Source organism: Asterias rubens, chromosome 10 (genome assembly GCF_902459465.1).
Source record: "Asterias rubens chromosome 10, eAstRub1.3, whole genome shotgun sequence".
Lineage (NCBI taxonomy): Eukaryota > Metazoa > Echinodermata > Asteroidea > Forcipulatida > Asteriidae > Asterias > Asterias rubens.
The window spans coordinates 10,118,631-10,141,755 of NC_047071.1; the positions used below are offsets into that span (position 1 = coordinate 10,118,631).

Consider the following 23,125-nt stretch of genomic DNA (forward strand, 5'->3'; position numbering starts at 1 on the left):
ATTCGATCAAATATCTCAAAGAAAATATGAACCGATCAACTTCAGATTATAGTTGGTACCTTGACTGCTGGGGAAAGAGTACATGGACTCACTTGTAATTAAATAGCCTCAACAAATGTTGACTGTTCCTGTAAATTGGCCAAGTTCTTATGTCTGTCTGTACAATTGCGATAATAGATTTGAAGCAGCAAAATTCAAAGATCGGAAACCTTTGCTGGAACTGGGCGGTATTTTCTTTCTCCGAAGATTGCAGATAACGAATAATTCAGTCTTTGATGATTTCCTGTTCGTACTTGGCAAGGGTTTCCGTGAAGAGTCCTTCGTCCACTCGGTGCTTCATGAGAAATTCTCCGTTGAAATGGAAGACGGGAATATCGTAGCGATACTTGGAGAAATAGTCTCTGTTTTCTGGCTTGTCGATGTAGACTTCCTCTAAAACAAACTGGGGGAAATAAAGATAGAAATAGAGAGAGGGGGTTGAGACTATATCCCCCAAAACATATTGCAGTCCATTGGCTGAATCACATTGGAGTAAACAGCCGGGGGTATTTTTATCTAAAAATAAATTCTAAGTACCAGTCATTAAAAAGAAGGGGAAAACTTAAAAGTTTACTGATCAAAACAACAGTTAAAACTTCAAAACAGTTAACAAATTTACCTTTTTGAAAACATTGATTAAAGTTCTAACATTTAACATTAACTTTACATAAGGAACATTAGAAATGTTTACATCATTAAGAAGCAAAAACACATTGAATACAGCTCTAGAGTCCAAAACTTGAAACATAGAATTAGGAAGAAACTAATCACTTTGGAAAAGTTGACACATCTTAGAAAACATAACCACATTTTTTGTTAAAGTATGGCATACATGTGTATCATACTTTTAAAAAATAAGTAAAATCTGCAAAATTCAATTTCAACTTACCAATAGATTCTCTCACAAATTCATCCTTTGTTCTCAAACTGTCAAAGCGTTTCTGACATATCCTCACAAACGGACTGAACATAACATGTTTTGATGTGCTCTCTTCGGATATGACTCAAAGGAAGTAACATTGCCTACACTCTGTGTATTGAATGGACGGGGATTCCCCTCAGGTACATCATAACAACTCAGTGAACTGAATTATAATGTTTCCAATTCGGGATAGTTATAAATTCTGACTGTGATAGTAAAGCTATAACAATGTCTAAAGTAACTATTTGGATAATACCCATATTGGAATAACTAAGTTTCAAGTTGGGGGAGATCAATCTTATGATTGTGATAGCAAATTCTATTTTTAATTTATTTTTATTTTGTATTAAATAATAATTTTTATTGGGATAACAAAGTTCAAATTTTGCTAGTTAGTTCATGATTGTGATAGCAAGCGATATATTTGTATCTCTTTTAATAATACCCACATTGGGATAACTAAGCTCAAATCGGGAGAGTTATATCTCCTGTTATAGTAAAGCCAACCAAAAAACCACAGTATCTCTTTTGATAATACCTGCATTTGGGATTTAAGTTAAAATCCACATAGTTATTAACATCTCCTGACTGAAATACCACAACAGTTTCAGCAGTGTCTCTTTCCTGTCAGTGGTCATGACGACAAAGCATGTTTGAAATTAGAAATATACTCCGGAAAGTGGGCAGACTTAATAATTGGTATTCAAGTATGACACATTTTGGAGAATGTTTTTTTTAAAAGGGATGGTGTACGTTTATATCGCAATAAAAACGTACTTGATTAGAATTATAGCAGCTTTCAATAACATAAAGCATTTTGAAAATTCACTTTGAAACAATGTGTTCATGGACAGTTTATCCCGAAAAGTGGAATCTGAGAAGCGTTACTGTTGGCAACGCTTCGCAATTGTGTATTCTAATACGAATTACTCTTTCTGCATGGACATGCTAGGCATAATCGCAAGACTTTCGGTAATATCTCAAAAAAGGCTACCACTTTTTAAACGAAAATTTTCACAGGTAGTTTTTTTGGGGGGGTATTATGTCTATGATTTATATAGTATTAAAACAATCAAACGGTCACCCAAAACAACTTAGTTATACTTTCTCGTTATATAAATAGCAGCACATCAGACAGAACTTGGCATTGTATGGTATACTAGGCATAAGATTTGGACTCCTATCTATCTGGGAAAACTGATCCATTGAGAAATGGTTTTTACAGTAATGGCTTGTTGTCTGTTGAAAGGGGGTTTTAGATCACTCCCTTTTGAGGAAGAAATCTCAAGAAAGTGTTGGGGGTACATTCCCTGATTTTGAACACCCAATCTCATCATCAAAACACAGCTTTTGTGTAAAAGTTTTACTTTAAAGGGAAGGTACACCTTTGGTAGTTACTCAAGACAAATACTAACTTAAAAACTGACTTAGTAAAGAGCACTTGAGAGCTGTTGATAGTATAAAACATTGTGGGAAACAACTCCCTCTGAAGTAACGTAGTTTTTGAGAAAGAGGTAATTTCTCACTAAAATAATAAAAGACTTCTACCTAAAAGTCTTTTATTCCTATCTGAGAAAGCACACAAATTCGTCAAACAAGGGTGTTTTTTCGTTCACCATTTTCTCGCAACTTCGATGACCGATTGAGCCCACATTTTCACAGGCTTGTCATTTTATGCTTATGATGGGAGACACCAAGTGAGAAGACTGGTCTTTGACAATTCCAAAACGTGTATCTTCCCTTTACCCGTATATTTGTAGACATCAAATACTTGTGTCTTGTTGTTACCATTGCAATGTCCCTTTAACGAATGTGCTCATAGATGTCGTGTCGAGATAGAGACTTTGGAAATGATTAATTTCGTGAAAATCGACAAATAACAGATTCATCACGAAGGCGTGGGACGGGTTAAACCTGTCATTTGAAGGACTTCCTTCGAATGTAATGCCAGCTGATCATCATGTGGGTAGAAACACGTAGGCAGTGGTGAATGATTTTATGTCATGTCAACGCATTTTAAATTCCTGATTAAGAACACATAGTACCTACATTGGGATAACTAAGTTCCTATTGGGTAGTTATACCTCCTGATTGAGATAGTATGGCCATTATGCTCCCAACATATCCTTTTAAAACTAAGTTCCAAATGGGATAGTTAGGTCTATAAAGAACTTTTGATTGTGATTGTATATAAATAAATGAACCATTTTTGTATAGCGCATATCACAATCACAGAGAAGTCTCTGTGCGCTTTGAGATGAAAACACAAGAGAAATACAAGTTAATAGAGATTACAAAAGTAAGTAATTACAAAAGCAAAATATAGCCACAACCATGACACATTCAATGGTGATAACACACTGAAAGTGACAAAGATAACCAAGCTCTAATTGAAATAGTTAAATGTATCTTCTGATTGTAATAGTAAACCCCTTTACTCTCATGAACAGTGTCCATTTTGATATTCACATTATGAACTAGTGAGTTCCAATTGGGATAGTTTTATCTCCTGAATTGTGAGAGTAAAGTATTACAACTCTCGATACTGTCTCTTTTGATACTACCCACATTGGGATAAGTAAGTTCAGATTGGGATGGTTATATCTCCTGATTGTGATAGTAGAACTACAAAACTCGTATCAGTGTCTCTATTGATAATACCCACATTGGGATAACTAAGTTCCAATTGGGATACTTATATGTTATGATTGTGATAGTCAAGCTACAAAACTCACAACAGTGTCTCTATTGACAATACCCACATTGGGATAACTAAGATCCAAATGGGATAGTATATCATGATTTAGATAGGGGTGATAAACATAACAGTTTCAGCAGTGTCTCTTTCCTGTCAGTGGTCATGACAAAGCATGTTTGAAATTAAAAACAAACACTAACAAACAATAGGCATAAATGACAAGTTCTGAATAGACAGGAAAGTGGGTAGATTTTGGTTATTACTAATTAAGACACGTGTTAGAGAATGCTATTTTAAGGGTGAACAAAAAGAGAAAATTGGTACGAACAAAATACCTAATCTGCTTGATGCCTAATCAGCCGAAACACATCTAGTGACAATTCACAATACAATACAATAATATCCAATACATTGCAATACACCCAGCCGAAACACATCTAGTGACAATTCACAATACAATACAATACTATCCAATCCATTGCAACACACCACAATAAACAAGAAACACAATGCAATAAAAAAAAACAATACAATACAATACAACACAATACAAAACAACAATACAATACAATACAATACAATACAAAAACGTTTAAAGAGCGCTCTTATTCATCAAAGATTGTTTACATAGTGCTGAACAGATTGAATATTTTAGTCATTTAAAATAATTGTATAAATTAATGGTATTTAAAAAGAAATTTGCATGAAATATTGGAGGCGCTCAATAAGGCACTTTTTCTAAACAAAGGCAATTTCAAAGTCACATGGTTTCTTGTATACAAATACAAATGCAACTATCATAACAGATGATCTAATTGGGCCCCCAACCAACTGCCCCTACCAAAAATAAACTGTCTGAATATGAAAAGAGGGCTGAATAATTTACCAGGGGAAGCCCATTTAGAGTTTTTTTTTTTTCTCGCACTCATTTGATTGCTGTGGCGATTTTGTAGGTGGGGCCAGCGACCAGGAACTGGGCCTACTCCCACCACAAAATGAACACATTCGGATGGGGCTACTTCATCCAAACATTTTCCACAGCAAAATATTTAGACGGTGCAAGTACACTTTTTTTTGTGCACACTGAATGCTAGTAATATTATGAATAGCAAATGGTGATTCCTTACTGGCTCTAAAGCTACATTTTGTGCAACTAACTTTATGGTATAATGGGAAACATGGTTCATTTTCTGGGGTTGATACAAATTTAAAAACTTGTACTTACTTGGTTTTGATACTTCTTCAATACATCTTTAGCATCATCACACAGTGAGCAGTTGTCCTGTTTTGATATGACAGAAAAAAAAGTTAAGTATAGTTGGCTTATGGTGGATGCACCAGTTTGGTGTTAAAATATTTGCCTTTAGAAGAGCTAAGGTAAATGGAGTTCTGCAATTCACTCATTTTCCAATAGATGTAAGCTAGTCTTAAAAAAAGTGGTGGGGGGAAAGTCTCTAAACTCATCTTCAAATAGTGTAAAAAAAATGTCAATTTATTTGATACTCATTCAGAGTAAAATTTGAAAAAGTTGTACATATGCATATCATTGGATAACAAATACAAGTACTTGTAGGTGTAACATGCAATCAACTTTGTTTTGCAAAGAAAGGAAAATGCCAACCATGCACACACAACTTTGTACAGTGGTTGTTAATTTTTATAAGGCCAGCGATATCACCAAGGCCAGTGGTATCAGTGCCACTTGGCCAGTAAACTCAAAACGGGACAAGTCCCGCGATGGTCGTGTTTTTTGTCAAAATCGACATCTTTGTGTCAAAAGAATGTTGTTCAATTAATGATAGATTGAGTCTCACAAAAATATCTTCTAATCTGCGAGTATCAAACATAAAACAGAAGAGATAAATATTCTGTGTTTTGCTGAAATGAAACAGTTCAGATATTAAACTGTGTTCTCACTTTGATTCTAATCTCTTTTCATTTTAATTTTGGTCTTGTAAATAATATCCCAGTCCAGTAAAGATTCTGAGCTACAAGAAGTCCTGTAATCTTGTGGACCCCCTACCAAACTCTAGCCCTGCTGAATTCCACACCAAGAACAGAGATTGAACTGTACCTTCGTAAAAAGGGTAAGAATTGGTAATTTGTTGACATCTGAGAAGCATGCTGCTGATACATCCCAAAGTCTGCTACAAGATGACGGAAGTGCCGAGGCTACAGCATTGAGTCTGTAACACTGTCTCCATTGACCAATCAGAGCCATATCATCTAGACTGCACTATGTATGTGTTTTAACCTGCAAAAAAAAATGCAAAATAAATAATTACGGGGTGCCAAAAAATGTGACAGCGGGCCGGTATGCTTTGTTTTTTAAAGGGCAAGGGAACCAAGACATTTTCTCTTTAGTAAAGGGCACCCTACAGTGTATGAGGATATTGTATTTAACTTTAATCTACTGGAGCATTTCAAGGGCACCAAGGCAATGAACAAGGGGCATGGAGGCAATCAGCTTTGTTGCCTCTGTGAAGTATCAAGCCTGTGACAGTGCCCTGCTAAACTGTAACTGCAGTATACAAAAACAACATCATCTGTAAGTTTTGAAGGGAATTTTCAGTACACTTCACCGGCTTTCTTCACCAAAACCTGAGGACATGGAACAATCGTGTAGAGGACTCCATGATGAGTCTTGGACGCCATTCTAAAGATGCTGCACCATACCACCAACTATGGGAAGCCCCAATGCTGCCAATATAGACGATGTGATCTATGTTTACATTCAAACCGCCCTCTGTTGAAAAAACACTGTATACGTCATGTTTCGCCGGGCGAACAGACACGTAGTCATGGTAAGATTGCATACACTTTCTTCAAGCTGGCTGCCAAAACCCATAGTTTTGCCCGGCGGTATGTGCGCGAATCATGTTATGGTTTTCGTGTGACGTCAGAGGTCACATCGTCTATAGAGATGTGCAGCAAGATGATGAAATTGGAAGCCCTCTATACACAGCAATTTTATACTATAACATTATAGTAATTTCAATTTAATGGTCTCACTTTCCCCAGTTTGTCGATACACGCCACAAAATCAGTAACTAACAGTAAGTTACAAAACTTGCACATGTGCAACCATTTACAAACATTAACCATCATTAATGAAGTTTGTATTGAATCAATCAAGCCCAAAGCCCACCCCTCCCCCACCCCCATCCCAAACACATTCCATGTACATAGGTCTATTACACATACTGACCTTGCTACTGCCACGATTACCCCACCAAAAACATTGACATGTACAGTTTTGCAGGATGTTTACCACAGGATGGAAATATTAAGTTCATTCTCTTCTGCTCTCACATTTGACTTAGCTACTTCCATTGCATTCAGTACTTTTGCAGTAAGTTTTGTGTGAATATTATGGATGGGCGTTTTATAAGGCTTCATTTAGCCTTCATTATGCAGAGCCCGAATCTACAGGTAAACAGGTAAACAGGTAAACTAGCTCGCATTAATTTCAACCCAAAACAAACAAGTCAATCTAAATATTATTAGAAATAACCTAGTAAGTATTACAACTCGACTATACCTACGAATATTTGGACATTGTGCAATTTTATAGATTACCCGTTCCCCGTGTTGTTGTTAAGTTCTGAAATCTGTATTATGAACTCATACTCCAGAGGAGGTTTCTGCACAGTATAGGAAGGAAGGTGATGTTACTCCAGAGGAGGTTTCTGCACATTCTGCACAGTATAGGAAGATGAGATGATGTTACCTTTCACTTCAGCAAGATCAAGAGCAACTGCACGAAAGCTTGTCTTCCGCACGCTCGTGTTGTTTACAAAGGGCGCCCTCCAGTGTCATTCACATCGATGATGAAAACTCTGGACGTCAGAAATTGAATGTGTGTAATGTCTATTTTTATCCAGTGTTTTTGAGTGTGAGTTTGTCTATTTTGGTCTCTTTAAACACTGATTTGTTAGGTAAGAATACATCACGATCAGACATGGAAGATGACGGAGAGTTACCCCTTGCGATTCCCGTGAGTTAAACTGATTTTTCTTTACTTTTATTACTTTATAAGTTTATTTTATTTGATGATGGGCTACGGGAATGTATCCTCTGCTTACCAGTTTTCACGCTATTTATGCCTTTTTTTTTGAATTGGGAAAAAAATAATGATGCAATATATCAACCTATGCCCTAATTATCTTCATTTGTTAATATGAAGTATGCAAACATGTATTGAAACTTGATGGACATTGAAATGTTCACACCACACACCGATCTTCAATGACTTCAACTGGCCCAATTTGTTTTGAGTTTTTCCTGTTTTCACGGCAAACGAGAAAGTATGGTTTCCCGGTGAAGCCATACATGGAAGAAACATCTGCAGTGACTACAAGTGTTCTTTGAGACTCTATGTATGACTGTATAGCCAGAAGTTGCCTTCATTTTACTCAAATTATTTTTTTATTAATTTTTTTAAATTACCATGGTAACTTGCAAAAAATTAAAAAAAATAAAAAAATATATAAAAAGTGTGAATAATTACTGGCTTCCAAATCTAATTTGTATTTATTTTTTTTATATGGTTTTTTCTTACTATTTATAATAAAGCGTATAAATAAACAGTGATAATTGAATCAACGAGCTGATGTTTAAATTTTAATATTAATAATAGTATTGATACCAGGGTTACAAAATAAAAATCTCCAAAAATATTAGAAAATGATATAAGGCACATGGCTTCTTTAAGCCTCGATATTTTTTTTCAAGAATGCTCAACAAAACATTCAGTCACATGATTTTGATCATCATGAATTGTGAATTGAAATAGCGTTTGATGAAACTTTTTCGGTGGGCAAATATTTTTATATGGCCTCAACATTATGACATATTTTTGTACCTTGTAGAAATGCCTAAAATACCAAACTTTTTGCATTTACAATGTGCAAATGACTAGTGGAGCCTTACGTGTTTCTAAGTTTTGGTCAAGGGAGAGGAGACTCTTTGCTTGGCAAATAAAACCACACAATTTTTATCTAGGGACTGTTTACATCGCGCACAGAGAGGTAAAAGATTTGCCACGATTTTAGGGACACCTCGAAAACAGGACCTCCTACGATACTATTTTTTGTTTAGCCTATAGTATTATAATAATTTATAATAATAATAATAGTGATGGGCTACGTACTTGTTGTAATTACAGCCCTGGGTACTTACAGAAGAAATATCTGCAGTGACTGCAAGCATTCTGTGAGACTCTGTGTATGACTCTTTAGCCAGCAGTTGTCTTCATTTTATTTATTCACAATATTTTTCATGACATTTTAAAAATTACCATGGTAACTTGCAAAAAATTAAATAAAAGCTTAACAAGTGTGAATAATTGTTGGTTTTAAATCTGACTTTTATAATAAAGCAAACAAATAAAAAGTGATAATTGAATCACCAAGCTGATGTTTAAATTTTAATATTGATAATAACATTGATGTGGAAGGGTTAAAAAAAAATCTCAAAAAATATTAATTATTAGAAAATAATATTTAAGCCATCTTTAATTTTAAGCCTCTGTATTTTTTCCAGAATGATTGCGTGAATTGTGAATTGAAATAGTGTTTGATAAAACTTTTTCGGTGGGCAATTTCTTTTATGGCCTCAACATTATGACATATTTTTGTACCTTGTAGAAATGCCTAAAATACCAAACTTTTTGCATTTACAAGTGCAAATAACCAGTGGAGCCTTATTTGTTTTTAAGCTTTGGTCAAGGGAGAGGAGATTCTTTGATTGGCAAATAAAACCAAAATGTTTGTATCTAGGGACTGTTTACATCGCGCACAGAGAGGTAAAAGATTTGCCACGATTTTAGGGACACCTTGAAAACAGGACCTCCTACGATATAGCCCAACTTAGGAGGTCCTGTTTTTTGTATCGTTATATTTGGTTTACTTTGTGAAGTATTCTTTGAATTCAAGATCTTGGCCACAGACATGACAGAAGTGGGGGCTAAGGTCGATTATTGGAATTTTTTGGGGTCACAGACGTCATTATCATCGTACACTGCTAAAAATGGTATTCTTGAAATAAGAAAAACATCTTATTTTAAGAAAATATTTCTTGTGTCACTCCATAGATAAAGTTTCTAGGAGTGACATGAGTGACACAAGAAACATTTTTCTCAAAATAAGATGTTTTTCTTATTTCAAGAACACCATTTTTAGCAGTGTATGTACTTGACTTTTAGATAATCCTAACCCTCGAAGAGCTACATGTAAACAGGAAGATAAAAAAAGGGCACAGAATATCGGAAGATGCACACTTGAGCGCAGTGCATGGTATCTTTCCTTGCTCCTTGCCTTCCACCTCTGGGACCCCGATTTGGGGCACTATGTGGATCATGGTTTTTTCAGTCCCTACCTGACTGGGTTTTCCCAAGATCAATTCTCTGGGGTTTTCTAGAGCTGAAATTTCCTCATTGTCTTCTCACCTTGCAATGCCTTGTCGAAATACTGAAAAGGCTTTGACAAGAGTTGTCATATATGTAGATGTCATAAACTGCTTCTGATGCAATAATCGTAACTGTCCTTATCCTCCTGAAGGTCTGCAACCATTGGGAGGATTGAGCGAGGGTTACGACTATTGAAACTGAGAAAATAGAATCAGCTGATTGCAAACTGCTTAACAACCGAAAGGACCTCTGATGGTTAAATGCAAAAAATAGTACTGGCCTGACGTTTCAACCCAGGCAGGGTCTTTCTCGATTAATGAAACTCTTACTTCTACAAGAGACAAACTGTTTCCTTTCTATTATTCTATTATTTTGTCATTATAACAATCTAACCATGGTCTCTTTTTTGGATTGGCTTTAATCATTTTTTCTGACAGGTAAAAGCCGTATCTGAACACTTTACGTGTTCGGTTTGCATGGATAAACTTAACAACACACACATCACGCCATGTGGTCATCGCTTTTGTGGTAAATGCATCAAGGAGTGTGTTAATAGGAGGTAGGATTAGCCGTCTTGGTGGTTTTCATGTTCACCTGGGCCAAATTTAATAAAGCTGTTATAAAAGCAGAAAATACTGTACTTCTAATTTCTTTGCTAGAGGTAAAAAATAACTGAGCCTCGAAGTTGGTGGTCTTCCTATTTTGTCTTGGTTTTTGTTTAGGGGCAGTTTCAGCTTGGCTTCTGATTGGCACCCCCGATCAAAGCAATGGAAAACTACCAACATTTGTTGGGATCTGAGATAGCTCAGTTGTTGGAGCGCCAGTTTGTTAATCAAGCTAGTTATTTTGGTTTTAACCCAATATATGTGGCCTAGTAAAGACACAGGACACTTAATAACTCTGACCAATTGAGCCCAAATTATCACAGATTTTTTACTTTATACAATATATGTTTGGATACTACAAGTGAGAATGCTGGTCTTTGACAATTACTAAGCGTGTCCAAAGCCTCTAAGATAATGATCAGTGATTGTACCATACTTGGCTTCTACTGCTAAGATTACTTCCTTGATACATGTACTGTGTGTTTCTCTTTCCAGGTCCAAATGTCCAAACTGTAATAAGAAAGTCTCTGCTGACAAGTTGTACTCTGACTGGGCATTTGACAATCTCATCAAAATGGTGTCGGTGGAAAAAAACAAGGCGGAAAACAATTACTTCGTTAACTTGATACAAGAAGCAGGTATTTAACATGTTTAAAGGAAAGACTTAGTCAGTTCGCATTAACCAATAGACCCATGCTGCCTTCATCTTGGCTTTTGTTCGAGTTGCTGATTATATGAAGTATTTTACAAACTTGTGGTCGTGGAGTGATGGGCCCAGTATCATGGCTTTTCTTACATATGTACCTAAAGAACGGCGCTTACAGAAATAGGGAATTCTGCGCTCTGATGGGCACATTGCCCTTTTTTCACAGCAATAATTTTTTTATTTTTTTTTTATTTTTTTTTTATTTATTTGGTAAATGAAAGCTTGCTGACGATTTGATGTTGTTCTTTTGTTCCAGCTCATCACAGTGGTGACACAAATCACAGAGAAGTCTCCCCTATTGAAGGCACATTACAGAGTAAGAATCATGTATCCTGTTTTGTGTCATGTCCTGGCCGAGCGGTTAAGAGCACTGGGGTGGATTTCACAAAGGTAGTCCTAACTTAGGACTAGTCCTTGGCAATGCTAAAGGGATAGGACTGGTCCTAAGTTAGGACCAGTAACTCATCCTAACTTAGGACTGGTCCTATCTCTTAGCATTGCCTAGGACTAGTCCTAAGTTAGGACTACCTTTGTAGGCAATGCTAAGGGATAGGACCGGTCCTAAGTTAGGACCGGTCCTATCTCTTAGCATTGCCTAGGACTAGTCCCAAGTTAGGACTACCTTTGTGAAATCCACCCCTGGACTAATTTTGTCCAAGTAGGAAGAATCATCTGTAATAGGAATACACAATCCGAGAAATGTATCTGGCGGAAACGCTTCACAGGTTCCAGTTTAACATGACAGGCTCTACAAAAATGACTCACTTGTCGCACAACCATCTTTCCAGTACAGGGCTGTTGGGAGGGTGAACAAAAATGCTTCTTCAGGGTATATTTTTTCACATTTTCTGAAAAAAAAAAAAAACCTTTGGTTTTTGATCGATAAAGGTGAATAAAATATGTACTCTTTGTTCATCCCCCCTAGACCTCAATAGTTGATGTTTTTTATTAAACAGGCTGTTTCCCCAGTATGGGTTATTTTCAGATTGTGACATAATCTATTTTTTCAAAAGGTAATATATTTTGAAGTGTCTAAGATAAGTCAAAATGAAGCTAGTTGTGTGCTCTCTTCAGCAATTTTTTATGTATAAACCCCAATAAGTCAATTGTCCCCTTGTGCATGTTGTGACTCATTTTTGCCCCATCAGATATAAATTATATCGTTATCCCTAATAACCACATTAATAATTCAAAGTGAAATGATTCTTAAAATGCTTTACACTATCGAAAGCTGCTTAGCTTATTACTCACCAAGTATGTTTATATTTCCACAGGGTATACCTTACCTTAATATTGCCTTGTTTGTCCACCCCTGAACAGAGCATCTCAAGCTTGGTCTTGCCGCCCATGAACAGTACTTCCAAGAGTTCAAGAGAGAGTTTACCCAACGTGTTCAAACAGTCGAGTCACAAATAGAAGCATTACAAGGAGGTGAGTTTATTAATCCCAGTTCCATAATACAATAATAATATTGGCGTAGTTTATAGCGCATGTATCTACCAACAAGGTACTCAAAGCGCACAGTCGAGTAAAAGTCAACATTTGGGCTCAAGCAGGGTTAGGTGCACAGTCGAGTAAAGTCACCATGTGGGGTACAATTCTGACACCCCTAGTGTGTTTTTCTAGCAAATAATTTACAAGGGGCTTGTCTGAACATGTGTGTCAGAGTAAAGAGTAGTCACTTAAATACACATGTAGAGCACAGTTGAAAGGGATCATGTTGTGTAATGTTACGACCAAAGTATTATGCTTTGAATTATGCCCCATAATTAATAGAACTATTTCATCTATCAAATTATCCAAAGTTCACGGATCTGAAGTGTTGGTTGGTGTGGTAGTGCTCACTTTCTTATAATGAATCTTTGTAAAATGATGTTTTATTTATTACATATCAAAACAAGGTGAAGATGACGAAACCATGGCAACGTGTCTACATGAACTAGAGGTTAAGAGACAAGGCCTACACGCCGAGCTCAGTACGTGTACACAGTTATTGGTGGATGCATACGACAGGTGAGTCACTCTAAAGCCATTGGACACTTTCGGTACAAATCTTTTTTTTTTAAGTTCACAGATTTACAAATAACTTACAGGGTTTACAGAAGGTAATGGTGAAAGACTTCTCTTGAAATATGATTCCATGAAATGCTTTATTTTTTGAGAAAACATTAAAACAATATCAATTCTCGATATCGAGAATTACGAATTTATTTACAACACATGTCATGACACAGCGAAACGTGCAAAAACAAGGGTGGATTTCCCGTTATTTTCTCCCGACTCTGATGACCGATTGAGCCTAAATTTTCAAAGGTTTGTTATTTTATATAGAAGTTGTGATCCACGAGGTGTAGGCCTTGGACAATACTGTTTACCGAAAGTGTCCAATGGCTTTAACAGCCAGAGCAAACCAATACAAATCCCAAAATACTCCAAACCAAACCAACAGCTCTTCCAGAGCTAAACTCATTCCAATTTCTTTTTTGAACCCTCGCAAATTCTGTATATTTGGTTTGGCGGTAACACCATGTGTGCATCTATTTGCTGGGTAGAATATGTTCTTTTGAGAACTTGTCTTGCTTTATTTATATTCTACTCGCGCTGAGTAGACTTTTAATTTTCTACTAGGCAGATTGGGGTTGTATGCTTCCCAGCCAGGGAGTTGAGAAAGTTAGATAATTCAAATTGGTCTCCAGACGCCTGATGAACAGTGATAACAGTGTTTCAAAGCACTTTCATCACACATGGGCCCAATTTCATAGAGCTACTTAAGCACAAAATTTTGCTTAAGCATAAAATCCTTGCTTAGTAAAATCAGATTACCGGCCAAGACTCCACTTAATTGTTATGTTAATTTTCAGCATACAAGCCTTTCCATGGGACCGAGGCTGCACTAGTCCGTGTGAGCAACGATATTCTCTCTTCTATGGACAATGGTAACCTTACAGCACTAGTCCTGCTAGACCTGAGTGCTGCTTTTGACACTGTTGATCATAACATCCTTCTCTCTCGGCTCCAGAATCACCTTGGCATAGAGGACACAGCCCTAGCATGGTGCAAATCGTATCTCCACAATAGAACTCAGCATGTATGTATTGGCACTGCGATATCCGACCCTGTTGTTTTGAACTACTCTGTGCCACAGGGGTCGGTACTCGGCCCGCAGTGGTTTACGCTGTACACTTTACCGATTCGTGACATCATCCTCAAATTTAATCTGAATTACCATGTGTACGCAGACGACACTCAGCTATACATCACGTTTAAATCTTCTCAAGAAAACGCCAATGCATCTATTGCAAGACTTGAGAAATGCATCCAAGAGACTCGACGTTGGACACAACAAAACTTCCTGAAGTTAAATGATGATAAGACAGAGTTCCTTTTATTTGGGTCACGTCAACAGTTAACTAAGGTTTCAGTGCCATACATCTCCATCGGTGATGCTCGGATAGCTCCCTCGCTAAAAGCTCGGAACTTGGGGGTTATTTTTGATTCATCGATGACATTTCAGCCACACATCAACAATATTGTTCGTTTATCATCATATCACATCAGGAATATAGGTAAGATTCGCAAGTACTTGGATAAAAGTGCCACTGAAAAGGTCATTCACGCATTTGTTACTTCTCGTCTCGACAACGGCAATGCTCTTCTATACAGTCTACCTAACAACCAGATTTCCCGACTTCAACGGCTCCAAAATACTGCTGCCCGCATTGTGACACTGTCTAGAAAATCCTGTTCTATCACCCCCATTCTGAAACAACTACACTGGCTCCCTATCTCTCAACGAATCATCTTCAAGCTGATGCTCATTGTCCACAAAGCTCTAAATGGCAAGGCTCCCCACTATATTTCTGAACTGCTTCAAGTTTACACTCCATCAAGGAATCTTCGATCAAGTTCCATGCTTCTCCTCATTGAACCCAAGTCTCGACACTCATGGGGTGACAGGTCTTTTTCTTCAGCCGCGCCACGCATCTGGAACTCTCTACCACTTAATCTTCGATCTTGTGTTTGTACCGCAAAATTCAAGTCTCTTCTCAAAACTTATCTTATGTCACAGGTTTTCAATGACTAATTTTGTTGTGTCTGTTTTTCTTTGTGTTTTGTTTTTGTTTTTGTTTTGGTTTTACTGCGCCTTGAACACCCAGCAGGGTGGATATGTGCGCATTACAAGTCTTATTATTATTATTATTATTATTATGCTAAGTAAGCAACAGCTAAATACCAGTCATAAGCAATTTATATGGCATGAAATTTTGGCCAGTAACATGTGTAAAACAAGCGAGCTATTTTCGTGCTTAAGCAAAGATTTTGCTTAAGCAGCTCTATGAAAATGGGCCCTGGATATGCTGTGTAAAGGAACCAATTACTATTTACTCATGAATCGTTGCCAGACTCAGTAGGAATCCATATATTTCTATAGTGAAAACAAAATCAAGATGGCCGTTCATGAGTGAGACACTGATTGCAGTTATTCCAAGTGTATTTGTATACAATTCAGGTACCTAACAGATCACTTGCCAACTCCGTCACTACTTCCTGTTGCAATATCAGTACGACTGCAAGACAAGAATATTGTACTTCAAGACGTCAAGCTCAAACCTCATAGTAGGTGAGTCTAATCTGAATCATCTAAAAGATCTACACAAGCAAAGCTCAACATTGGCCTGTAGGCTACAGACCAATGTTTTTAGTTTTGGGCTAGCACATTGCTCACTATTGGCCAGAGACCAGTGTGTTTAGTGTTTGGCCAGTGCATGGCTTCACATTTAAAGGAACACATTACCTTGGTTCGGTCGATTTGGTCTTTGAAAAGCGTTTGTTACCGTTTGTTATAAAATGCATATGCTGTGTAGGTAGAAAGATGTTGTAGAAGTAGAATATAATGATCCACACAAACTTTCCTCGAAATTGCACGGTTTTCCTGTTACCTCGTCGGCTAACACAGTCGGCCATTTATGGGAGTCAAATTTTTGACCCCCATAAATGGCCAACCGTGAAAGTTTGTGAAGTAAAAGAAAAACCACATAATTTCGAGGCAAATTTGTGTTGATCTATGTCTTCTACTTTTAAAACATCTTTCCAACCATCATTACCATATGCATTTTATAAAAAAAACGGTTACAAACGCTTTTTATAGACCAACTCGTCCGATCCAAGGCAACGTGTTCCTTAAACTATAATATATTTTTTATTAAAAAACATAAAATAAACCAATTAATTAAACGCCTTCCTTGTCACAGACTTTACAAAGCGCTGTACAATGTTTTTAGTGTTTGGCCAGTACTCTGGTCTCAAATTTTATTTTGGATCGTAGGGCCAAGGCCAATGTTATAGTGTTGGACTAGTACAGAGTTCAAAATGTACGCTGGGACTGCAGGCCTGAGGCCCCGAAACGCTCTTGACAATTACATTGACTTGATTCGTTCTTGTGATGTTATTTGTTAAGTTTATCCGATATCAAAGAGGCAATAATATCAAAGATGGAGGCAAGGGGAGATCCTGTTATCAGCTCATTGGATGATCAAGTGCAATATATTCTTCTCGGGTGAGTATTACTGGTTTCAAAGTAACTTTGCCTTCAAGATGATAATATTAAGACGCAAGCAGTCGACCCTCGTTAAAAAGAGGGCAGTTATAAAGGGGTTCTGCTTATACATGTTATAAAGAGTATGTTCTAAGTCTCAAATCTCAGTTCTGGATTGTGCTTCTTTGTTTTGCTGCCCTCTTATAATAGCGTTCCTGTGATTTTGTGAAAATTTTCAGTCCCAGTGATCTTGTGGTAATGAGAACGACTGTAAAGCGCTTTACCACACCTAATGAAGAGGGTCTCAAAGTGTTCAGTATTTTTTACTGTAGGTACACAGGGCTGTGTTTGGAATTTATGCTTGGTCTATTGGTAATTTTCTGCAATGTTTGTTTTGGGGGGTTTGTTTTTCCGAAACTGTGTAATCTGTAACCTTTTCACTGTTTCAGACCATTTGAAAAGGGGCGTGTAATTTCCAACGAGTTTGTACAAGAGCTGTCATTGGCTGAAGCAGAAAGGTCGGACGCTATCAGACTCCTACCTGTAGGGTGTCATCCAGTATTAGACTTTGCTGTGAAACCTGGGAGCGAGGTTGTACTTGTTGGCCCGGTCAAACTAGAAAGGTGAGTCATGTTTGTGTTTTGTTTTTTATTCAAGTTTGCCCTTTAACAAGGTTATAAGCCAATCTTGATGATGCAAAAAAAAACTTGGGGGGGGGGGAGGGAGCTAAAGGTAAGAATTCATATTCCGCTTAAAACTGTCTAGATTGTGGGATGGAGGGAAACATGCACCAGGCAATGAGTTTTAGAGAGATGCATTACTTGAAAAAAAGCTGTTGGAATGGCTCTTTGCTCTATATCTCAGCAAAACCAAGAGTATTGGTGAGAAGAAGTAGACATAAATGAAGTTTCTTCTTATGTAAGCCAAATAGTGTGCCACCTACTAGCTTATTATTGAGGTGTGAAATTTGTGTGATTCCTCCACAATTATCTGTCAGCGGCCATGTATATACAGAATACATTGGTGTAAGGGTAGAACCAAATTTTAAAGTTAAAACATCTATTGAATCTCTGCAAAATGCTTGCAAGAGATAGATAACTTTGTCTTCTTTGTTGCAGTGAGATGCCAAAGCAATGTTTCGCTAGTACATTTGACAAGGACAAAAGGCTCTCAATGGATTACTTCACTTGCAAAGATTGTGCTTTCAATTGTAAGTACCAATAAGATGTTTTACTCCCACAACCCCAGACTGGTTAACTTGGCTTTAATTCTGTACTATTTTGTCATTAGTTGGGCCAAGGAAATCAGTTCGGTTTAAATGCATTTTGTATTGGTTCACAACACACCACGTGACCTTCAATTTACCTCAGTGACGTTTTAAGTTCAACGAAATTAAAGTTTTGGTAGTTAGCTTTGAAGTTGTGTTGCTCTCGACTGCAGTCATTGTGTATTAAATTGTGTTATTTGCGAAAAACGATAGTGACATACGTTACTGTCAATCTAGGTTTTCCGGTGCTCAATGGTGTTGTACTGGTGCACTGAATACAATGAGGTATAGTTAAACAAATATAACAAGATTTGTTTTTTGTGAGCAGTCGATATTAGCTCCCTGAGATATTGAAGAAGTACCGGTTCCCTAGTTCCCTCGGATTCGCCTCAGGAACTAGTTTGTTACTTCCGATACCATGGGTCGCTAATATCCATTTTTTTTTACCCTAAAACCATGTTATATTTATAAATGACTGTTCACTTGGATTTGTTCTTTTATTTTTTTATTTTATCAATATAAACCACAAGGGAAACTGACTGGGTAAACTATGAAATGAGTTTTGAGGTTGAACAAAGAATTGAGTTTTGAGGTTGAACAAAGAATTTACTAGAGTGGGATTCAAACCAAAGACCTCCGGATTAACGTGCTGGCGCTCTACCAACTGGCCTAATAGGCGGTGTCCCTATTTTGTCAATATCTTTGTTCAACCTCAAAACTCATTTTTTTTATTTTGTTACATTGCACATTAAATTGGTGATTGTGCACTCATTATTCTTGTTCTGTTATTATTATTTACTCTGTGTTTTTTCCCCCATGGTATTACATTGCAGGGGTTTGTCAATATTGTAAGGACTACTGCCACAAAGACCATCAGACAGTGCCGTACATTTTGGGCCATCAACCAACATGGTAACAAACATTTAGATTACATTTAACTCTTTCATGCGCCGACCGGTCGCTCGCGGTTATATCCCTTCAGAAATATTTATAACACGAAAGATGAAGATCGGTGAGGGCACTACTGTGACCTGTTTTTTGGGTTGCCATTTGTAAAGACGAGAAAACAATTAATGTGCCAATATAATCAATTTATCACTTAAATAATCATGGTGCATAAGGGGGGCAGTCGTTCTTATTAAATAATTTGTTAACCAAACACTTGAAAAATGTAATCCAGATTTTATTTTGTTATATCTTCACAGGGCATGCTGTTACTGTCCCAGAAAGAAAAAGGTGAATTGAAGACCTTTTATTTTTCTACAGTTTCTTTTTAAAAGTTTTGATGTTAAAGGCAGTGGACACTATTGGTAATTACTCAAAATAATTATTAGCATAAAACCTTACTTGGTAACGAGTAATGGGGAGAGGTTGATAGTATAAAACATTGTGAGAAATGGCTCCCTCTGAAGTGACGTTGTTTCCGAGAAAGAAGTATTTTTCTGCGAAATTGATTGTGAGACCTCAGATTTAGAATTTTAGGTCTAAAAATCAAGCATCCGAAAGCAAACAACTTAGTGTGACAAGGTGTTTTTTTTTCCTTTCATTATTATCTCGCAACTTAGACGACCAATTGAGCTCAAATTTTAACAGGTTTGTTATTTTATGCATATGTTACACCAAGTGAGAAGACTGGTCTTATACCAATAGTGTCCAGGGTCTTTAATGATAACTACTTTTCTCTATTGAACACATTGAAAGCAGGGGAAAGGTGTAACTGGCTCGTTGTTTTCACCCTAGGGCGCACTACGTGCTTTCGAGAAAAACTCTGTCTGTCTGTGAGCGAGCAGAGGGGGTGTCTTTAATTTTTTCAGCAGTACCAGTTAAATAGTTAAATAGCTTGTCAGCTTTATTTTTCCATGGGGATGCTTTTGACACTGAACTAGTCAGCTGCATGTAGACCACTTGGTCTGTTTAGCATTTAGCCATCAGACCACTCTTGCGTAGAACACTGCACCCTGCTGGGGTTTGAAAAATCAGGCCATGAACAGTTTGTGCCTTGCTAATACAGGTCATTTTGATTGGTAAACAGTTTGCAACAGCTAATTGCTATTCTTCTCGTTTTATTCTGTTTAGTGTCAACTTGGAAAACCAACAAACTGAGGGCGTTATCATGAATATACAACGTGGGCTGAAGTTGGATGTTCACTTCAATGTTTGAATTTGAACAACTCTTAGTTGTCCCTGTTTGGCCATCAAGCTACATGTATCTGCATTTCATATAGTCTGTACTTATCAGGAACTAAACAGGGAATCTGGGGAAAGTTGGCAATTGATAATATTCCTTGAAGTTTGAAGCTGCTCTAACCTTAATAAATACAACTGGTCTCTCATCAGAAAAGTGGTCGTTCCACTCGTGGAAACGTGCCGCATACTTGCACGCAAACGTTTACGCCCATTTTAGATCGGGTGGAACAATTGGTTGCGCACTATGGTTTCTGGCTGGCGTGTTGTGGCAGTGCTGTTTAGTGCATTGGACTCGTGTTCCGGTTTCTGAGTCTTCAGGGTGTGGGTTATTATTCCAAAATACCCCATTCATGAAATTTCATTGTGGAGCACCCCAGTCTTTAGAACTTTCATATAATATGGAGACCTTATTTTGTCCTTGGTCTCCATAAGGTACTGAATATTAGCACACACACACACACAACTCTGTATTGCAGTTACCAGGGATGTGACAGGCTGTTCAGAAAGCAATAACTGAACTCTTGAGCACAAAGCGCAAAAGCATGTAGGCTCGAAAACTTACGAGCATGAAGCCCAGTTATTATCATTTATTTTAAAAGCCCTACTCTACACTCTGGGGTGTTATGGAGGATTCACATCCCTGATTCACTGTGTAAAAATTCCTTGGTTTTGTACCATTAAGGAAAATCAAATTTGTCAACGTTGTGAATAGCACTGCGTGGACGTGTTTAAGTCCACATTGTGTTTCAGTCCCTACATTATGTGGACTTCTTTTGCTCCAAGGTCAACACTTTGTATCATTAAAACACATAGACAAGGCAGACACTTCATGTATATGTAGATGCCCCTTCCACTTTGCTAGCGCGACATATACAAATTCCGGTGTATAAGACTTGAGTTGCAAAGCCAACAGAACTTGCCAGGTATGGTGAATACATGTACATGTGTCAGTATTTTTTTATTATCATTTTACTTTTAAAGACCAGTTCTTCTGACCAGTTCTAAAAACCTTGTTTTATGGGCAACAACTATAACTATGTACTGCAGCATTGTGCTAGAAATTTTTAGATACATGTACTTGGACTTTCAAGTCTACAAAACCTCGCTTTAAAATGCACTGAACACTATTGGTAATTACCCACAATTAAAGCATGGAAACTTGCATATTTGGTAACAGGCAATGGCAAGCTGTTGATAGTATAACATGTAAAAGTGTGTTTTTTTAGCGAAAGAGGTAATTTCTCGCTCAAATAATACAATACCTCAGGCTTGAAGCCTTTTTTAGGCATTTGACAATGCTTTTGAAAGTACACAAATTCGTGTAAACAAGGGTGTTTTTGCTTTTTCTCTTGCAACTTCGATGACCAATTGATTTAAAGTTTTCACAGATTTGTACCGCATTTGCCAAAGGTGTCCATTGCCTTTAACAGTGTAAAATACCACTGTGTTCGATGTGCAATTTTCATGTGCAATTTTGTTCAAGAACCAAAAGCGTTCGCTATCTACATTTCAAATTATATGTACATAGCAAACATGCAGTTTGTACGTGGCTGTACAGAAATTTTTTAAATCATTCCTGTATTTTGATATTGAATCAAAATACCATGAGACTTGACCTTTTGACAATTGTTGTGTTGTATAGACCCCACTTGTTTTTGGTGTTCGATGACGTAATGATTCAAATTCCACTAAGAAAGAGTAGGCTTATCGGACAAAATTACATTTTACGCCATTTTAACATGAGGTTTGAGACTTTTATTTTGCTTGCACTTTCATATAAGCACCCTTTAAGATAGTTAACATAATTTTCCTTTGTAAGTTGTCAAAACATATTTTCATGTAATGAGAGAAGTATATAAAGCAAGAACCCAGAGATAGTTTACTGTATATCTTTGTTTTCCAGCCGTTTGAGAGAACGTTGTACAAATCTTTGAAATGAACTGGATAAATAAACCCCTACCTGAAGAAAACATCTTGACAAAAAATTAACTAACAACAAAACAATATGTACAATTTATACAAAATACTTAGGTTATTTACATTGAAATAAAAAAACATTTGATTTAGATTATAATGATCAAAATCTTGCAGTTCATGTTATAAATTATTCCCTGTATAGACTCAGCACGCTTTGCGCACATATTCAAACTCCTGGGACCAAGTTCGTACCATGTGCGTGTACCCTTTTCTTCAATCATTTCAGTTTTTAACACAGTGTACGGCTATAAATTTTCAGGCAAAAATGAACTCGCTCTTGAACACTGTGGGAGCACAGCAATTTCTCTATGGGGAAAGTGTAAATCTGTAGTAAAACTTTGCATAGGGGACCACGGCAAAAGCAAAGGGCACACATACACGTAAGAACGCTTGTTGTGGAGTACCCAAGGGTTAAACCCGATGTTTCTGGTTCACCTAGCATGACCTTTATTTACAGGTTTCCTCAAGCTCACGAGCTACAGTAATCAATGGTGCCTCACTTACATGTACAAGGCATCCTTGGTGTTGTTATACCCCACCCCTTAGCCTTGGGTCATCTATACCCTCAGTCTCCTCTAGGTTCCCCCCTCCTTCCCTGTGCTTGCCACCAACTGGTTCAGTTCAGCGAGTACACTCTACTCACTCTAACCCCTACCCCTTAGACTTGGGTCATCTATACCATCAGTCTCCTCTAGGTTCCCCCCTCCTTCCCTGTGCTTGTCACCAACTGATTCAGTTCAGTGAGTACACTCTACTCACTCTTACCCCTACCCCTTAGC

The 23,125-nt window shown here is 37.3% G+C and overlaps 2 protein-coding genes across 3 annotated transcripts; one reads left to right on the top strand and one right to left on the bottom strand.

Moving 5' to 3' along the window:
* Window positions 1-239: 239 nt before the first annotated feature.
* LOC117295820 (glutaredoxin-like protein C5orf63 homolog) lies at window positions 240-7,441 on the bottom strand. Of its 2 annotated transcripts, none has more exons than XM_033778586.1 (4): window positions 7,390-7,441; window positions 5,734-5,913; window positions 4,885-4,941; window positions 240-442 (listed from the first exon to the last, which is right to left on the bottom strand). In XM_033778586.1, the coding sequence occupies exons 2-4, from the start codon at window positions 5,878-5,880 to the stop codon at window positions 266-268; spliced, it is 381 nt and encodes a 126-aa protein (XP_033634477.1). In that variant the 5' UTR covers window positions 5,881-5,913; window positions 7,390-7,441; the 3' UTR covers window positions 240-265. The 2 variants fall into 2 exon arrangements, with proteins under 2 accessions (XP_033634477.1, XP_033634476.1); XM_033778585.1 differs by lacking the exon at window positions 7,390-7,441 and adding an exon at window positions 7,239-7,356.
* A 42-nt stretch (window positions 7,442-7,483) lies between these two features.
* On the top strand, window positions 7,484-21,608 carry LOC117295818. The gene is made up of 13 exons (XM_033778584.1): window positions 7,484-7,656; window positions 10,506-10,627; window positions 11,169-11,311; window positions 11,636-11,695; window positions 12,700-12,810; window positions 13,281-13,392; window positions 15,890-16,000; window positions 16,838-16,936; window positions 17,365-17,538; window positions 18,034-18,125; window positions 19,016-19,094; window positions 19,388-19,418; window positions 20,259-21,608. Exons 1-13 carry the CDS (start codon window positions 7,621-7,623, stop codon window positions 20,283-20,285), a joined length of 1,197 nt encoding a protein of 398 aa, XP_033634475.1. The 5' UTR covers window positions 7,484-7,620; the 3' UTR covers window positions 20,286-21,608.
* The last annotated feature ends 1,517 nt before the right edge of the window (window positions 21,609-23,125 follow it).

Bases quoted from the DNA above. Each gene is read 5' to 3' on its own strand.
- LOC117295820 (XM_033778586.1), bottom strand. From the start codon at position 5,880: ATGGCTCTGATTGGTCAATGGAGACAGTGTTACAGACTCAATGCTGTA. The intron at 4,942-5,733 runs GTACAGTTCAAT...ATATCAAAACAG, and splicing joins TTCTTACCCTTTTTACGAAG to GACAACTGCTCACTGTGTGA. The intron at 443-4,884 runs GTAAGTACAAGT...TATTTCCCCCAG, and splicing joins TGAAGAAGTATCAAAACCAA to TTTGTTTTAGAGGAAGTCTA.
- LOC117295818 (XM_033778584.1), top strand. From the start codon at position 7,621: ATGGAAGATGACGGAGAGTTACCCCTTGCGATTCCC. The intron at 12,811-13,280 runs GTGAGTTTATTA...TATCAAAACAAG, and splicing joins AATAGAAGCATTACAAGGAG to GTGAAGATGACGAAACCATG. The intron at 17,539-18,033 runs GTGAGTCATGTT...TCTTTGTTGCAG, and splicing joins GGCCCGGTCAAACTAGAAAG to TGAGATGCCAAAGCAATGTT.